At 36.9% G+C, this 16,938-nt stretch overlaps 1 protein-coding gene across 8 annotated transcripts in view; it reads left to right on the top strand.

The window, feature by feature from the left end:
- kcnh1a (potassium voltage-gated channel, subfamily H (eag-related), member 1a) overlaps positions 1-16,916 on the top strand; it is a 59,225-nt gene extending 42,309 nt beyond the window's left edge. For 3 of the 8 annotated variants that reach the window (XM_085181694.1, XM_085181695.1, XM_085181696.1), the window contains 2 exons: positions 4,578-4,774; positions 7,811-16,916. In XM_085181694.1, the coding sequence (XP_085037820.1) occupies positions 4,578-4,774; positions 7,811-8,680 (1,067 nt within the window). In that variant the 3' untranslated portion in view covers positions 8,681-16,916. The remainder of the gene's footprint in view (positions 1-4,577; positions 4,775-7,810) is intronic. The other 5 variants (XM_085181690.1, XM_085181691.1, XM_085181689.1 and 2 more) reach the window with 3 other exon arrangements.
- Positions 16,917-16,938: the final 22 nt, after the last annotated feature.

Raw genomic sequence — 16,938 nt, 5'->3', positions numbered from 1 at the left:
ATTTTAAACAGTTGGAATGATAAAGATTTGTGGTGCTGTGAACTGCATTAACAAACAGTTTTTAAACTTCAGTTTTGCCTATATGAATTCATCTGTGTGAACTCCAAGGGTATAAGTGAATTAAAATTAAAATTAAAGAAGTTGTTGCCTCCCAGCTTCACTTACACCTCAATAACCATAATCTCTATGAACAATTTCAATCTGGTTTCCGCCCCAATCATAGCACAGAAACTGCTTTGTTAAGGATTACCAATGACCTTCTGATGGCAGCTGATTCTGGTCTCCTATCCATCCTCATCCTTCTTGATCTTAGTGCGGTGTTTGATGCCATTTCTCACAATATTCTCCTGAACCGGTTCGCATCCATTGGCATTAGTCATACCCCCCTTGCCCGGTTCACCTCCTATCTCTCATACCGCACTCAGTTTATCCAATTTAAATCCCATTCTTCAAGTCTCCATCCTGTTTCTCCTGGTGTGCCCCAGGGTTCAGTATTAGGGCCTCTTTTATTCATCTCCCTCTTGGTCATATATTCTGAAAATATAATATAAATTTTCACTGTTATGCCGATGACACCCAGCTCTACATTTCTTCTAAACCCAATTCATCCCTCCCACCTACCTCCCTCTCAAATTGTCTTATCAAGAGTAGATCATGGTTCTCCTCCAATTTTCTTAAACTAAACAGTAATAAAACTGAAGTTTTACTTGTTGGTACGGCCTCTATCTTATCCAAATCCCACAGTTTTTCTATTAACATTGAACGTTCTCCCACCCTTCCCTCCCCTCAGGTTAAGAGTTTGGGTGTCATACTTGATAATACTCTCTCATTCCAGCCCCACATTAATTACATAATCCGGTCTGCATATTAACCGACTCCGCCCCTTCCTTACTCCCCATGCTGCTGCCATCCTTGTCCATAGTCTTATTACGTCCTGCATTGATTACTGCAAATTCCTCTTATTTGGTCTCCCTAAAATGTCCCTTCATAAACTCCAACTTCTTCAAAATTCCGCAGCTTGGGTCATAACTCGTACTCCGTCAAGAGCTCATATTACGCCAGTTCTTCAGCAGCTTCACTAGTTGCCCATAGAAGCCAGGATAAACTTTAAAATCTTACTTCTCACATACAAGTGTATCCATAAATCTGCTCCTTCCAATTTGTGTGACCTACTCCATATCACCACTGTCTCCCACCCTCTCCGATCATCATCTGCTATTCATCTTACTGTTCCGTCCGCATGTCTTACCACTATGGGGAACAGAGCCTTCAGTCACTCTGCTTCTCGGCTCTGGAACTCCAGCCATAAGAAATATAGACTCTCTTCCCGCATTTAAGTCCCAGCTCAAAACACATCTGTTCAAACTGGCGTATTTGCTTTAGTGCTGATTTTACCTGTTGTCAAGTTCTGCTTTGCAATTTTAACTTATTTTATGTATTTTATGACTATTGCTTCTTTTATTAATTTTGTTCTTTTGTAAGGTGACCTTGGGTTTTTGAAAGGCGCCCTCAAATAAAATGTATTATTATTATTATTATTATTATTATTATTATTATTATTATTATTATTATTATTATTATTATCATCATTAATATTATTATTATTATTATAAAATTAGTGTAAAAAACATATTCTACATGCCTGAAAAATCACCTAAAAGTATATTATTTAGTGTAAAACTGCCTAGAATAAGCTTTTGTGGTTAATAAGTGTCTTGGGATTTACTCTCAATTCTTTTGTTCAAATTTGTCAATCTAACCAGTCTGCGGTGTCTGTGAAACTATGTTCAGTGCTGTATTCATTTAAGTCAAATGAAATTAGTTGAAACTAAACCTAACTGAAAATAAGCATTTTAAAATAAATAATAATTAAAAGTATTATAACTCAGGACTGAACAGAAAATCACAACGCAACACTTGCGATCTTTTGGCCTTCAAAGGTTACAATCAATGCCTGTGCCACAGGTTCATTTCAAGCAAACATGTAATATGGCTGCCTGGATTGATTTTTCACTGATTTATTGAAAAGGCAATGAAACTGAACAACATAACAAACAAAATAAACCAACATTATTTTTAAATACCTAGTTAGCTTCCATTATTTCTTAGGATTTTATTATGAGCTAATTTGAAAAAGCTTTAGTTAAAATTGCATCTTTCACAATCTGTAGCCAATGACGCAACAGTCAGAAGATAATAACTATCTAACAAATGGCTATGTTGAGCAATTTATAATACACCTGTAAAGAAATATTACCCGAATCTGCACATGATTAGCAGTGCATCTATAACTTTATTGGTTGGCTTTACACCAGCTCAACTAACCTGTGACTATAGTAGAGACTTTTCTGGAGATTTAGCTCTTTAAGACCTACATACTTCACTTAGGAGTTAGTAGAAACAAAAAAACGGGTTAAAAAGTTCACACTTGCTCATAAGGGATTGCTGGATTGCTTGAATTCTCTCTATAATGTTATAATAATTAATATTAAGCATAGTGGGATAAATAACGGTGAGCATAATGGAAAACCTGAGGGGTTGGTAGAAATCAAAGGCGGTGCTAAAAGGGGGTAAATATCATTACATTTGCAGTCTGCTTGCTCATAAGTGATTTATTAGCAAACACACTATTACAAAGGCCACATATTCCTAAAGTATTTTTTCCCACAGTGGTTATGATAGATGTATTGACCTGAGACCTGTGCCAGTAAATGAGGCCATACTTGACCAGATTAAAGTAAGCACAGTATCAGTGTCTGTAATGACTACGCCATCTAAGCCTAATGAATATTGATAAGGACCTACTCCTAACTACTGGGATACTTCCCATGTTAGTGACCCTAGTTTGTCTTCCAATGCATCTAGATTTGATCTTATTTTAAAAAATAAAGTAGAAAACTGTTCACAGCAGAATGTTTTGTTGTTAAAACATCATCATTTAACGTGCTTTATGAGTAATTTAATGAATAACGGACGCCATGCTCTGGTAGGAAATGTTACAGTGCCTTGGCTGGTTTCTGTCAATATCCTTCTATTGTTTTCTCTTTGCATAAATCAATATACTGTCAACATGAAACCAATGAACCGGAAGGCAACTATAGTGATGAATAAATAGCTTCTTTGTATTGAATTCCTTATGAGACTAATAACAATGTAAAAAGAAACGGCATGTAAAGTAAATCAGCAAACAAGACAGGGCATCTGGTTTAATCAGCTACTGCTATTTTTTTTACCACTGTACCACATACTACTTTATATTAATGCTTTTGCCACATTTAAGGTTTATTTTCATCCACTGCGTGTGTTTCATCATGTCATCATGTGAAGAAATAACAAGGTGTTTTAAGTCAAGACAATAAAAAAAAGGAAAAAAGTTCATGATAAGCTGTTGATTATACTGAGTCATAGTACTCCTTTGTTCAGGGTAGTTTATGGTAATACTGGGCTTCTCAAACTTAAAAAAAGTGCTGTGCATGAGTCACAAATGACAGACCTTATAAATTACTGAGTTGGTCTAATGAGCTTTAGATTATGAAGGTAATTTAACACTCTTTATAAAGGTTTGAAAGCTATAGTTCTTATATGTATTAATAGTTAATACATCAGTTGTAAGCCATTATCTTGAACAGCAGAAAATCCTCATCTGGCTTTGTCTTCAGTTTTAAATATACATAAAAGTCTCCTCAAAAAAACAAAGGGATTTAGTTCCAGCTGTTCAGCAGCATCTGTCATGCTGGAGGGGGACTTTCCAAGACCTTCCAACCCAAAATGTGTTTTTGACTCATAAATGATCCACATTGCATAACTGTATTATTTATAACCAACCTAAAACAAGTAACTGCTGCTTTCATTCAATATATTGAGGGACTTTTCACAAGTAAAAGACTCACCGTCCACTTTATTTGGTTTCTACTGGACCTGGATGGACGTGGTCAGTAACAATACTTAGGCAGTCTGTGGTGCTCAAACAGTCCTCTTGTGTGTCAAAAAATATCCCTCAAATTATTACACCTCTACTGGCAGCCTGAACTCAAGGCAGGACAGGCCTGCTTTCATGTTGCTTACGTGAAAATCTGACCCTGCCATCCAAACGTCAGATCAGAAAGCTCTGCTATGCTACTTTCTTAAGTAACCCTATAGATGGCTGTGTGGAAAAATCGGTTTCTGAAATACTTTGACCTACTTAGATCTGAGATCTAGCACCAACAACTATACCCAGTTGAAATCACCTTTCTTCCCTATTCTGATGCACGGTTTGAACTTCAGAACTTTGAATGCCTAAATGTACTGAGTTTCTGCCATGGGATTAGCTGATTTGAAATTTGCATTAACAAGCATTTGAACAGGTGTACCTTACAAAGTGTCCATTTAGTGTAAACCTGTGTGTAGGACTTAATACTGTGTGTTAAATTACAGGTACTGAGATTTTCACTAATCATCGATAACTGATATATAAAAACATTATTAAAGCTGTTTTTGCAAGCCTGTTTTTGTCTCTTACTGTTTTCTTTTACCTGGAAGATCAGATCTTGTTGCTGAACTAACATGGAACTAAAATTGTGCGCTCTCTCATGCAGGAAAGGGAGACGTATTTGGGGACGTTTTCTGGAAAGAGGTGACTCTGGCTCAGTCCTGCGCCAATGTGCGAGCTCTGACCTACTGCGACCTCCACGTTATTAAACGCGACGCTCTGCAGAAGGTGCTGGAATTCTACACGGCATTTTCCAACCACTTCTCTCGAAACCTGCTGCTCACTTATAACCTGCGTAAGAGGGTGAGTGACTGTTCAGATACCAGATACAGTTGACTGCACTTTCATTTAGGATTTACACAGAAGTTTTCATCTGCAAAGACTTCAGCCTTGTGCACAGTGGTACATGAAAAAGAAAAAAAAATATTAACAAAATAAAACAAACATTTTAGAATATATTTACAAATTCCAATAATATTTTTCTGCAAAGATCTGTAAAGATAGTGTTGATATTACCAGTACCAGACAGTAAGCAGTAAGTAAAGCAAAAGCTGAAGATTGCAACCTTTAAGAAGAGAGGTTTCTTTTGCAATCCAAGTTGAGATTGCATTAAATTCAACGAGATGAAAGCCTGGAGGATTTATTAAATCAATCAATTAATCAATATTGAACCTATATATGTTTAGTCATGTCAATATATTTCACAGCAGAAGACAGCCTACCTTTCATGATCTGGAGCTGCTTTAACTTGCCTAATGTGAACCATACTGACAATCACAATTGTTCACACACATCAATTCTTGTTAAATAGGAGCCAGAAACTCCCACTCTGGGAAAAGGTAACCACAGAAAACCTTATATTCAGCACATAAAATACAAAAACAGAGCTCCATTAAACAGCCACCATATACTAAAGCCGCTCTCACATCCTTCATTCAGAAATGAACAGCTGTGATCAACAATAGCGTAAGAGTAGATACCAATCACTGCTTCATTCTTAATGAGGTTAGCCTGCTCGGGAGAGTGCAAGTGAGATTGGATTGCTTGCATTTGAAGAGGCAATCTCATCTTCTGCATTAAAGTTACTATTCACCAGGGTCCCTCGTCCTGAATGTATGCAGCAGGGAAATCCCGATATGGGTTGACAAAAGGAGCCTAATACTGCCTTCAAATGGAGCTGCTGAGATTGTTTTTTGACTGATCCAGCAGAGCAGACAATGTGCATTTAAGTTGTCTAAGTTGTGAAAACTTTATTGCTACAAGACAGAGAAGGAAGATGATGCTGTCTTACCTTTTCAAATGTGATGAGTGACTTTCTGCGTGTTGCAAATAAAATGCCCAGACTTTCTGAGTTAAAACTGCCACATAAGCTATTTTAATCAGATACTTTCCATTTGAAAGTATTTAGTGCAGCAGAAGAATATTGTTAGAGCTCATTGTTGCTTCTAAATATGTTAGAAACTGGGGTGATTAGCCTGTAAGTGGACAACAGGTGGTAAAATGGCAGGCAGCGATGCAAGGCAGCAGTGGCATTGACATGTCAGAGGGAGAGATAGATTTATTTAATTTATCTCTCTATAGATTTGCAGATTAAATAAATGACCAAATTGGGAGGATGTTTTTGTTACAGCGTGAGGACAGTAAAGAATTAACCAGCAAAGCTTCAACTGAGTTCCCTGCACTAGCTTTACTAGACTATATTCTTCACTTAAATACAGATATATATATATATATATATATATATATATATATATATATATATATATATATATATATATATATATATAGTATATATATATATATATATATATATATATATTATATATGTATATATATGTGTGTATATATATATATATATATATATATATATATATATAAAAACCTGATAAACAATCATTAGGTAAAATGTAATGTCTCAAAGACATTACATTCATGCAAATTAACTGCATGTAGTCAAATGTTTGTACATGTTGGAGGTATTTTCCCCCTTTGTTGTGTTACACATAGAACACTTTTCTTAAAAGTAATGCAGTACTCTGCTTAATTACTCCCAGGACAAAGTAAATCGTTATTCTACTCGTTATATTGCTTTCTTTTTACCATGTAAAATGGCCTGAAACACATGCTCTTGTAATTACCATTTAACACCATTTAACAATGTAAACCTATATGCTACAGCCCCACACACATAACACAAATCCCCGAGCACACACCTATGATCTTTCTCTCAGTATTTATATATGAACATAAAGCCAACACCAAACATAAAGCAAGGATAAAAACCTGCAACAAAGAGACACTAAACTAATCGCCATAGTAATTCTACTGTAGAGACATGAACAGATAGAAATGAAAGCTGCAGACTGACTGCTCATCAGGTTGTTACCTGTTGAAGTTCAGGTTGTGGCTGGCTCAGCTTTTCACTCTGGGTTCTTGGCTAGCTTAGCCTTAGCGTGGTGTCTGTGCAGATGCTTGCAAATAGCTGAAGTTGTGTTAGCAACATCATGCAGCTGTTTTTGCCCTGTATGCAGTTTGCACTTTACTATTGCATTCTTATCCTTGTGTGCAATAAAAATAAAAGAACTGTCCGTACCCACACCCATCCGAAAAAGCGGGCTCGATAGGCAAACACACTAATAATTCCAGGGAATTGGACTACTGGGAACAGTTCTGTACAAGAACCGGTTCTCAAGTTTCAGCACTGTCATGTATCCTTGGGAAAAACAAACAGCTACTCAAATTGTTTCACATTTTCATCTATTAAAATCCAAAATGTCAAGAGTAGTTTGCGCTTATTTTCATCAGCTTTTTGGGGGTTTTGCTTGTAGACCTTAAAGTTGAATTGCTTACTGACAAAATGAATGTTATATGTTGAATGTTAGACTGTGACGTTAATGAAGGTTAATAAAGTATTCCCAAACATGTGAATACAGAATGTGTATTTGTGTTTTTTAATTATTACTTTTAATTAATATTAATCCCTAATTAATGAGACAAGTGAATTACTGGATTGGGAGACTGGGATTGGGACATTTTAAAGCACAGAAATAAAGCTACAAAGCTAAAAACTGAAAATACAAAATGCCTAAAAATATAGTTGTCCATTAGCATCATCTGGGTGGTAAACTGACAGTGTGCCTTCACGCGCTGAAGCCAGAGGCTTGATATGAACTTTCCCTTTTGTACTACTTCAGGAGACTAAACTGACATGAGTGTGAGAGTGGTTTGGGTATTATTTTGCTTGTGTGCTGTCAAAATCTGAAACTTTTGGTTATTAAACTTTATGGTTTTTTTTTAATGATGGTCTTTTAGTCATAAGAATTTTAAATTCTCTTTCAGATCGTTTTTCGAAAGATCAGTGATGTGAAACGGGAAGAGGAGGAGAGACGGAACCGTAAAAATGAAGCCCCTCTGAATTTGCCACCAGATCACCCAGTGCGAAAACTTTTCCAGCGCTTTCGACAGCAGAAGGAGGCCCGCATGGCGACTGGGAAACCAGAAACAGATGAACAAGACATTGAGAAGGGTCCTCTCTATGTGGACATCCCCCAAAATAAATCAGCTATTACAACTACCAGCATTGTCACTGTAACAGAAAGCCCAGCTACACCTTCATCTTCAACTCCTCAATCGCCATCACCTCTCAACTGTACGGTCGCAGATAAGGCAAAACTGCAAGTGCCATCGTCCATTTCTTTGGTTGGTGGCCGCTCTGCTGAACCACCCAAACTGAAAGGCTGGGGTCGCTTTAAGGAGTCGATGGCCAAAGCTGACAACTGGAACACAGTGTCTAAAGCTGAATCCATGGAGACTTTACCTGAACGAACCAAGGTGCAAGAATCCCCGATCTCTCTAAAGAAGACGGACTCATGTGACAGCGGCATTACCAAAAGTGAGTTACGCCTGGACAAAGTGGGTGACTTCCGCTTGACGCCTCAGGACCGCAGTCCTGCCCAGCCTCCAGAAATGAGGCATTTCTTCTACCCCATCCCGGAGCAAACACTTCAGGCTTCACTGCAGGAGCTCAAGCTAGAGCTAAAGGATGACCTTAAGAACCTAAATGTTCGAATGTCAGGCCTAGAGATGCAACTCACAGAAGTGCTAAAACTCCTGAAAGCCAGCCATCCAAGCTCTGGCTCTCCACAGCATCTTTTTGACATTTCTAGACCTGCTTCACCAGAAGTGGACAAAGAGGATATCTTCTCTTGAAGAATGAAAGAGTCATCCGGCAACAGTTGACCTTAAATTCAGCTGAATCCAGTAATATGCAGATTACTCGGATAGCTGAGACCGCACTGGGTATACCATTTAGATTAGGCAGCAGTGTAGTAAGATGCACCAGCCTTCATCCTAGGGTGTACCTACCTGGTAGCAAGGTAACGTCGTGCTGACAAGTTGAGGTCGTAACCTAGATTTTTGTGTCTTGGAATCGAATATCTGAAGGTTACACAAAAACTGACAGCTCTCTGTTTGTACATACGTTTGATTTATCTTTCCGCTGCACTATGATGGAAAAATACTTTGAGGGGTGGCATTTTATGAAAAGTGTGTTCAGATTTTGGGGGAGGTAGGAGAAGGAGGTATCTCCATTGGAAGGTTCCAATGGAAGCAGCATGACCCACTGGTTTGTTAGCATTTGTAAGAGATTCTTTGCATGTCACATAAAGTAGACGTCTGCCTCAGATAGCAGTTGGCGCATATTTGATGAATTGAGGCCGCACGCCAATCCATTTGCATTATTTCACATTGACAGGGAAAGAGGACAGTTTTTGCAGATGCTGAATCAATCTTAATGTAATTTCCTCAAACAGTTATGTTATTATATCAGATGCCAGAATCATTATGAATTAAACAACAGATAACTCTGCCCGACCAATCTGATTTTCAAAAACATGTTTGAGCGGAGATCCTAATTTCAATAAACCACAAATAGATGTGCTTCATGGAAAATTGAATGAAATGCTAACTAGTGAGGCAGCAATTGGCAAGTTATCCCTCTTTCCTGATATCTAGGTTTACTATGTTACAGCTTTGGTGATACATACAGTCATTTTATAGGTACTGACTGTGGCCAAAACCCTTACAAATATAGAAAGTAATGGCGATTTGCACAATATTTGTAAACTAAAATTTGTGTACAATAAAACAGGCTGTCAGAAAGTGGACTGAGATCACCAGACCATTTTTGACTTTAATGGTCCCTTAAGTATATTTTTACATTTTAATCCTGTTAACATGCATGATTTAACATTTCTGTTTGTCCTCATTTTTACTTGAGAAAGCAAACAAACAAAAAAAGCTAATATGAGTTGACTAGTATTAGGAGGTCTTTTCGGAGCACATGTTCAGGGATGAGTCTGTGAAATGCAGATGATCTTGAACTGTTTTAAATGTGTTAACTTGCTTCTGGCTTTGAAAAATTGAATTTTTCTTTCAGAGTGGGAAAAATCTTTAACCCCTCAACCCCTTTTTAATATGATGCAGTCAATACAAAAAATGTGTTGCAGACATTCAAATGTTTTTTTAAAATGACACACTTGGTGCAGTAATGCCTGAATTATGCTTCAGTGGGAAATCTACAGCATAACTTACAAGATAACCGGAAACCCCTTTTTTAACCGTACACCTTCCACATAACCTGATGTGCCCCTCCCAAGAAATATAACTACGGGTCGGGTCGACATAGCCCACGACGACTGAATGCCGTGGAAGGTCCAGTGTAGGGTTAAAAGGGGTGTCCGGTTACATTGTCAGTTATGCCGTAGACTTTCCACAGAAGTCCACATCACGCATAGCTGTTGTAGGAGTGTTTCATATAGATGGTGTATGTTTATGTTAATATATATTATTTGATTGTTACAATATACACTTTCACTTCATCAGGTACACCTTGCTAGTACTGGGTTGGACCCACTTTTGCCTCTAGAACTGGCTTATTTCTTCATGACATACATGTAGATTCAATAAGATGCTGAAACATTGCTCAGAAATTTTGGTCCATATTGATGCGATAGCATCATGCAGTTGCTGCAAATGTGTTGGCTGTACATTCATGAAGCAAATCTTCAGCTGCACTACATCCCAAAGGTGCTCTTTTGGATTAAGATCTGGTAACTTCAGAGGGCATTTGATTACAACGAACTTATTCCCATTTTTAAGAAAACAGTCTGAGGTGATATAATTTTGTGACATGGGACTTTATTCTGCTAGAAGCAGGCATCAGACTAGGTGACATTTTTCCAATCTTACTACTGTCCAATTTTGATGAACCTGTGTGAATTGTAGCCTCAGTTCCTCGTGGCACCTGGTATGGTATTCTGCTGCTACATTCGGTGATGCCCTTCTGCATATCTTGGTTGTAACTAGTAGTTATTTGAGTTTCTGTTGCCTGCCTTCTCTGACTTCTGGAATCAAGAAGATATTTTCACCCAAACCCAGTTTTCCTTTTTCAGACCATTCTCTGTAAACCCTAGAGGTGGTTACGTGGGAAAATTCCAGTAGGTCAGCAGTTTCTGAAACACCCAGAGCAGCCTGTCTAGCATCAAAAACCATGCCACTTTCAAAGCCACTTAAATCATCTCTCTTCACTGGATATCTGCATGCCTAGATGCATTGTGCTGCTGCCATGTGATTTGCTGATTAGATATTTTTGTTAAGCAGTCAAACAGGTGTACCTAATGAAATGGCTGGTAAGAATATAGATTTAATGTGATTATTTTTTAATTTTTTAAATGAAACATCTTTATTTTATTTTACTGTGAACATGTTATTATTTATTTATTTCTTTTTAATATCAAAAGACTTGTTTTTCCCCAATTCCACATAATCTTCAGTAGTTGTAGCGTCTAACTGGCCAAGAAGAGCTGCATTTGTATCATACAGACATTTAGTTTATACTGATGAGCAACTTGCTTTACATAACACGATGACTACTGTAGACTCTGAGGGTAGAAATTGAATGTTGACATAGAATGCTGTATTTTTATCAAGTCCCAAAATGTATTTATTTATTTATTTATTTTTTGTATTGAACACCAGCATCAGGCAGATTCCTCCAATCATTATAAATAAAATATACAATAACAGGAACAATCTCTACAATTTCATTTTTCTCTTTAACTCTTGTTAAATAGGGATTAACTCAGATTGCAATAATTCCTGCATGATAAATACTAAAAGTTTACATATACGCCAATTATTATCATCAAATTTGTCCTTCGACTTTAAATTTTATTGACCAAAACAAATTGACACACTATCACGTTTCCGAAAGCAAACAAAAAAAAAAAAAAAAATACAATAGACAATCAATGTGATCAATGTGGAACCTAAATGAGAAAAATATGCATGAAACAAAGTAAAGCAGAGCAATGCACTCTGGTATTAAGCAATAAAAAAGGCACAGTTAGCTTTTACAGTACAATTTAGTTCTAAGATATCCGTTGCTGCACTTGAGAAACAATGAATAATGGAAGAAAGTTTCATAATACTCTGCAAATGTGAGTCATTTTTTAAACAATCAGACTGCAGGTAATGAATCCCGGAAAGTGGTTGCAATCAGCTGAAATAAAGTTTTATATCACTGAAATTAACGCTTGTATTTCTAAAACAAATAATATGACTTTGGGTTTGTCTTTGGAAAAAGTAGGAGCTTTACTGAATTTATCCAATAAAAGCACTTCTTTTCACGAGAAAAAAATAACCATTTTTCTTTATTATTCATCACTCATGGATAATTTATGTTCCCTGCGCGCTTTCCCCGTCACAAAAGACAAGCTGGGACGGACACAGCTGAGAGGAAAAAGATGCTGAGGTTTTTACTCCAACACTCATGTTCCATCAAAAATTCAGCCTGCTAAAAATAACTGGGCATGTCATCACAGAAGTGAGAACTCATTAGGTTTATTGCCAGTGTTTGGGGGTCTGCTTCTCCAAGAATTGTGATCTCAAAACCAAAGAAAAGGCACTAAAAATCACCATGGCCTCTCGATCACAGATTATTCATGAAGCTGCTGCGCAAGAGTTCACAAATCAAAGGGAGAGGAAAAGAGGTCAGATGGCATCGCTGAGGAATTCAGTCACTGTAATGAAAGAAGGATCTAAAGATTATGTAACTCGAGACAAAGTCTTTATCTTAGCAGCAAAATCAACCATCAGATGTTTTTAAACGCTTTGAAAGTGCAAACAGATGTGACAAAAACAAATTTATTATCTATGAATAGATGAGATGAGGATGATCATCTCATCTAGTCATTATGTTTGAAGCCCACAGAGTTCAACGCAGACTCTGATAACTGACAAATCTCTGGCTGTGAGCCTGCAACTTTTTTCTTTTCAGATCTGTTTTTGTAAGTGACTATTTTAATGTTCAATTTCAAGTTATCTGAAAAAAAAAGAAAAAGAAATGATAGGGTTTAGTTTAATACCTGTTACTGCGGCTTTCACAATTGAGCATATAAAGCATGGTTACTTGAACAAAACTCATTCCCAACACCGTAGGATAAATCCAGTAAAGTTACTGTGCTATTTTAAGAAAAAGCAGACCTACTTTGGCGGTTTTGAGGCTACATTTGGCAAATGCTAAGTCAGGTTTACATCAATAGCATGCAAAATTCTTGAAACAACATTCAAGTATAATTTAACAATATCTATGTGTTTGTGACAAGTTGTGAGAAGATTTAAACCACATTCATGTCTGTGCAATAACTGCAGAATAATGGGCCGCTCACATAAACATACTTCGAGAGTGATAGGATGCTTTGTGCAGCCCGCTGAGCACCCGAGATTTAAACTCCACTTTATGCAAATGATCCAACAACCACACAAGAACCAGTTACACCCATTTTAGTGTGCACTGAAAACTAAGCGCAGCGGTTTAGTACTCTGCTCCACCAAGGGTAGGGAAATTGCTTCAGCGCAGACATACGGCTGTAATCATTATCAGTCTCGTTGGTTTTGTATAATAACAGATTCAACAGTGGTTTAAAAACTGTGTAACAGGGAAATGAAGTGTGCTGTATGGCAACAGCATGCCCCCCTCCTCCTTCGTCATCCTTCTCTCTTGCTGTCTCCTAAGAGACAGACAGAAAACCCAGAACTCATTAAGGCAAAAAACTGAAATAGTTGCAATTGTTACCTTGATTAAATTGGATTTTAACTCAGTTTTTTTTCCACCAACAATGAAAAACTCAACGAATACCAGTAATGTTATTTATATGTAATCCATATGTGATTACAGGAGGCTTTTAGAAAGAAACATTTCTAGGGCTAACAATGGATTTGTAGTCAACACTTTAAATCTTCGTGTCAAACAGAAGATTAAATTAAAACACCTGCACTGATTCTTTTGGGAAAAATGGCGCATTAAATTGGATCTATTTTGCTTTTTCCTGTTACAGTTTTAGAGGCTTTCATTAAATATGGTGAAAGATTAAAAAAAGTAAGGTTAGTACATGTGTGACTAATTCCTTTTAACCAAATGCTCAGGTTTCAGAGTTTTTCTTGTTTTTGTTTTTATTTTTTAACACTGGTTGATGTCAGAGAAAACAGATATTCCTAATCTAACAGAAGCTCCTCCCACCTGTTAAAATCTGTGAGACGCAACCAATCACCAATCAATATCAGCCTTAAAACAACTTGATTCAGACAGTGGATGAACTGAGGGGCTGCAAGGCCTAACATAAAGTTTAAACGTTTATTTTGAACTGCGAATCAATCTATCAACGAATCTATTCTAGTAGAGTCCAAGAATAACAATATGAAGCTGGAAATGAGTGTAACTGGTCCCCTTTAAGATATAATATTTTCACTGAAGCCACAATAAATTGCTGTTTCACTTTATCAATGACAGAGCTGGTAATATTCATATATTTAAACTTTTATTATGAATGACACAACCTATGACTATCATTTGGTATGTACCTTATTCCCTCATTGTGATCGGTTTTATTCATATTGTAAATTTACTGTTATATTACTTTTACATTTGTTCCATTAAGGCATAAAAGCAAATCTGATTGTTTTCAAAATGAAAATAGTAAAAAACATCAAATCTGATTCATGCAGCTCAGTAACAAAGATATGGCCCGTGCAGGGTACTCTCACTTGGGCCTGTGGCAAGGCCATAAATATACAATCCTAAAAGGGATGCACTCTAAAATGCTTGAAAGCAATATGTAGTTCTTTGCTTTAACATTTGTAAAAAACAAAAAACTAATCCAAAAAACAACGCAAATATAGAAAACATTAAGTTACCAAGTACAGCACCACGGTTTCATAACATCAACATCTACATATTAAAGTCGTTACCTTTGATTGCTACTGAGAAGCATGCAACACTGTGCCTTCATGATATTGCTCCATTCTCCTTTTCCAAGAAGCATTAAATACCCAAATTACTGTTGCTCCTTTGAGAAGATTTACACTGATCTATTTTTGTGGTCAGCTATGGAAAGCTGCCTAGTTAGCAAACTCTACACAGAGATATAGAAATAGATATATAGAGAGATATGCACAAGTTGTACTGCAACGTTTGGATTCTTAAGAAAGAGCAGAATTTGAATGTTATGTATGGTTTATGTATTATGCACATGCCTCTATGTTCACGTCATGTGATGAGAAATGTATTTTAAGCACAATGGAAACTCCGTGTTATGAACTGTGACATACTGTGCTATTCATAATAAATATTTTATACATGCTGCACGCTGTCAGATCTCTTCAGGCAATGGTTCATGGGTGTCTTTCGTGTTGTTGCGTTATAGCTCCTCTGTTAACGATTAGGACGCGTCTCTAAGAAGGTGTAACCCACCAGGTGTATTCTGCTGCTGATCTTCTTATGTCAGATAAGCCTCACACTTTTGTGCTAATTTAAAAGGATTCTTCACTGCACCCACTGATCCTCCTTAGTGCCACAGATGTGATTATCCCAATGAAAGACATCAACTAATGGAAAGACCTGAGCCTTCTCAGAACAGCAGAGTCCAGATTACAATGTACTTCTGTTACTTTAGGGCAGACAAGCTTGTGTCATACAAGTGTTTATACACCAAATTGCAAACCAGTGCAGGTTAAGCAATTTAAACTTTGGGGACAGTCAGTTGCTGTGGCATGATCATGCGAAACTCAGGACCCTGAGGCAAGGTAATAGCTTTCAGTTATGACACATCTGACTAAAAATTCATTAATTCCTAACCTAATCTTCTTGAATCCGTACCCCGAAGCTGTTTACTTTCATTATTGTGCACTGTGAATAGCAAGAAGCCCAGACTGTTTTGCCACATTGCATGAAAAGCACAGATTACTTAAGTACTTAAACAGGAAGTTTAAAAAATGTTGACAAACCCCTGAAAATTAAAGAGCAGATGCAAATCCCTTGGAGTTGGTAGCCTTGGTTGCCAAAAACTGTGCTGTGGCTCACTGGTCAAACTTTAAAATATAAAATTTACTCTTAATAAATTATATGTTCCAGGCTTTCATAACCGATTAATGTGAAGATTTCTTTCTCTTCTACCAACGTGGCTGAATAATGAGGTAAATTAATCTTAATTTCTGTTGAATGGCTTATGGTTCTTTGATTAGTTTTCATGAATTTTCACATTCAACTCTCCACAGTTTGGTTTGCCATGTGACAAAAAAATTTCAACCTCTCTTTAAAGGATCAGTCTGGAAAACAAAAGGTAACAAACAATTTCAGTAGAGCTGATCTCACCAATTATTACACTCATGTGTCATATACTATCACTTTTGTCAAAACCTTTTTCAAAATTTCATCAAAGAGCCACAGTGTTGGACTGATTGTAATCGATGTACTCAATCCCTGTCCTAAAATATGTAGTAAACACTAATCTGCTGTTACAAGAACATTTAATAATGTATTTTAAAAAATATTAGTTAATAACCAGGCCCAACGGGACACAGTGGGTGACTCAGAAAAACATAAAGAAGATAAATTGTTTTATGTTTTGGCACGTTCAGATGTTTCTTTCTTTTGGCAACTAGCTTTACACACCACATTAGGGCTGTGCAATATGACCAAAATTTCATATCCCGATATAAGAATTCTATCGTCCGATAACAATATAATTCACAACATTTTCTGTAAATTTTGTGAATCTCGGGCAGCTCGACTTGCGGGAAGTGTTTCCAGCTGCGTGTCATGTAGCTGGAGTCGAGTGTTTTAACCGATGCATGAAACTATACATTTTTAGACATAAGTTGTAACGGCGCCGTTTTCTTTCTGAGTATTTATTACACTGCATGCTGCGGGGAAAAACCTGTTCTAACGTTTGAGTCTAAGGTCTATTTTTTTAGCACCTGGCAGCTCTTTTTTAATTCTCATCCGTAAATAATCTCTTTCACGTGATTCAGTTTATTTCGAAAAGTCTCAACAGGATCTTGAGCTTTATTGTGAAAGGTTTGTGTGGAACATAAACAAGCACACGCGATGGCGTTGTTGCTAACCACAA

This window comes from Neolamprologus multifasciatus, chromosome 13 (assembly GCF_963576455.1).
Source record: "Neolamprologus multifasciatus chromosome 13, fNeoMul1.2, whole genome shotgun sequence".
In the NCBI taxonomy this organism is placed as follows: domain Eukaryota; kingdom Metazoa; phylum Chordata; class Actinopteri; order Cichliformes; family Cichlidae; genus Neolamprologus; species Neolamprologus multifasciatus.
This window is presented reverse-complemented; position numbering and strand designations above follow the sequence as displayed.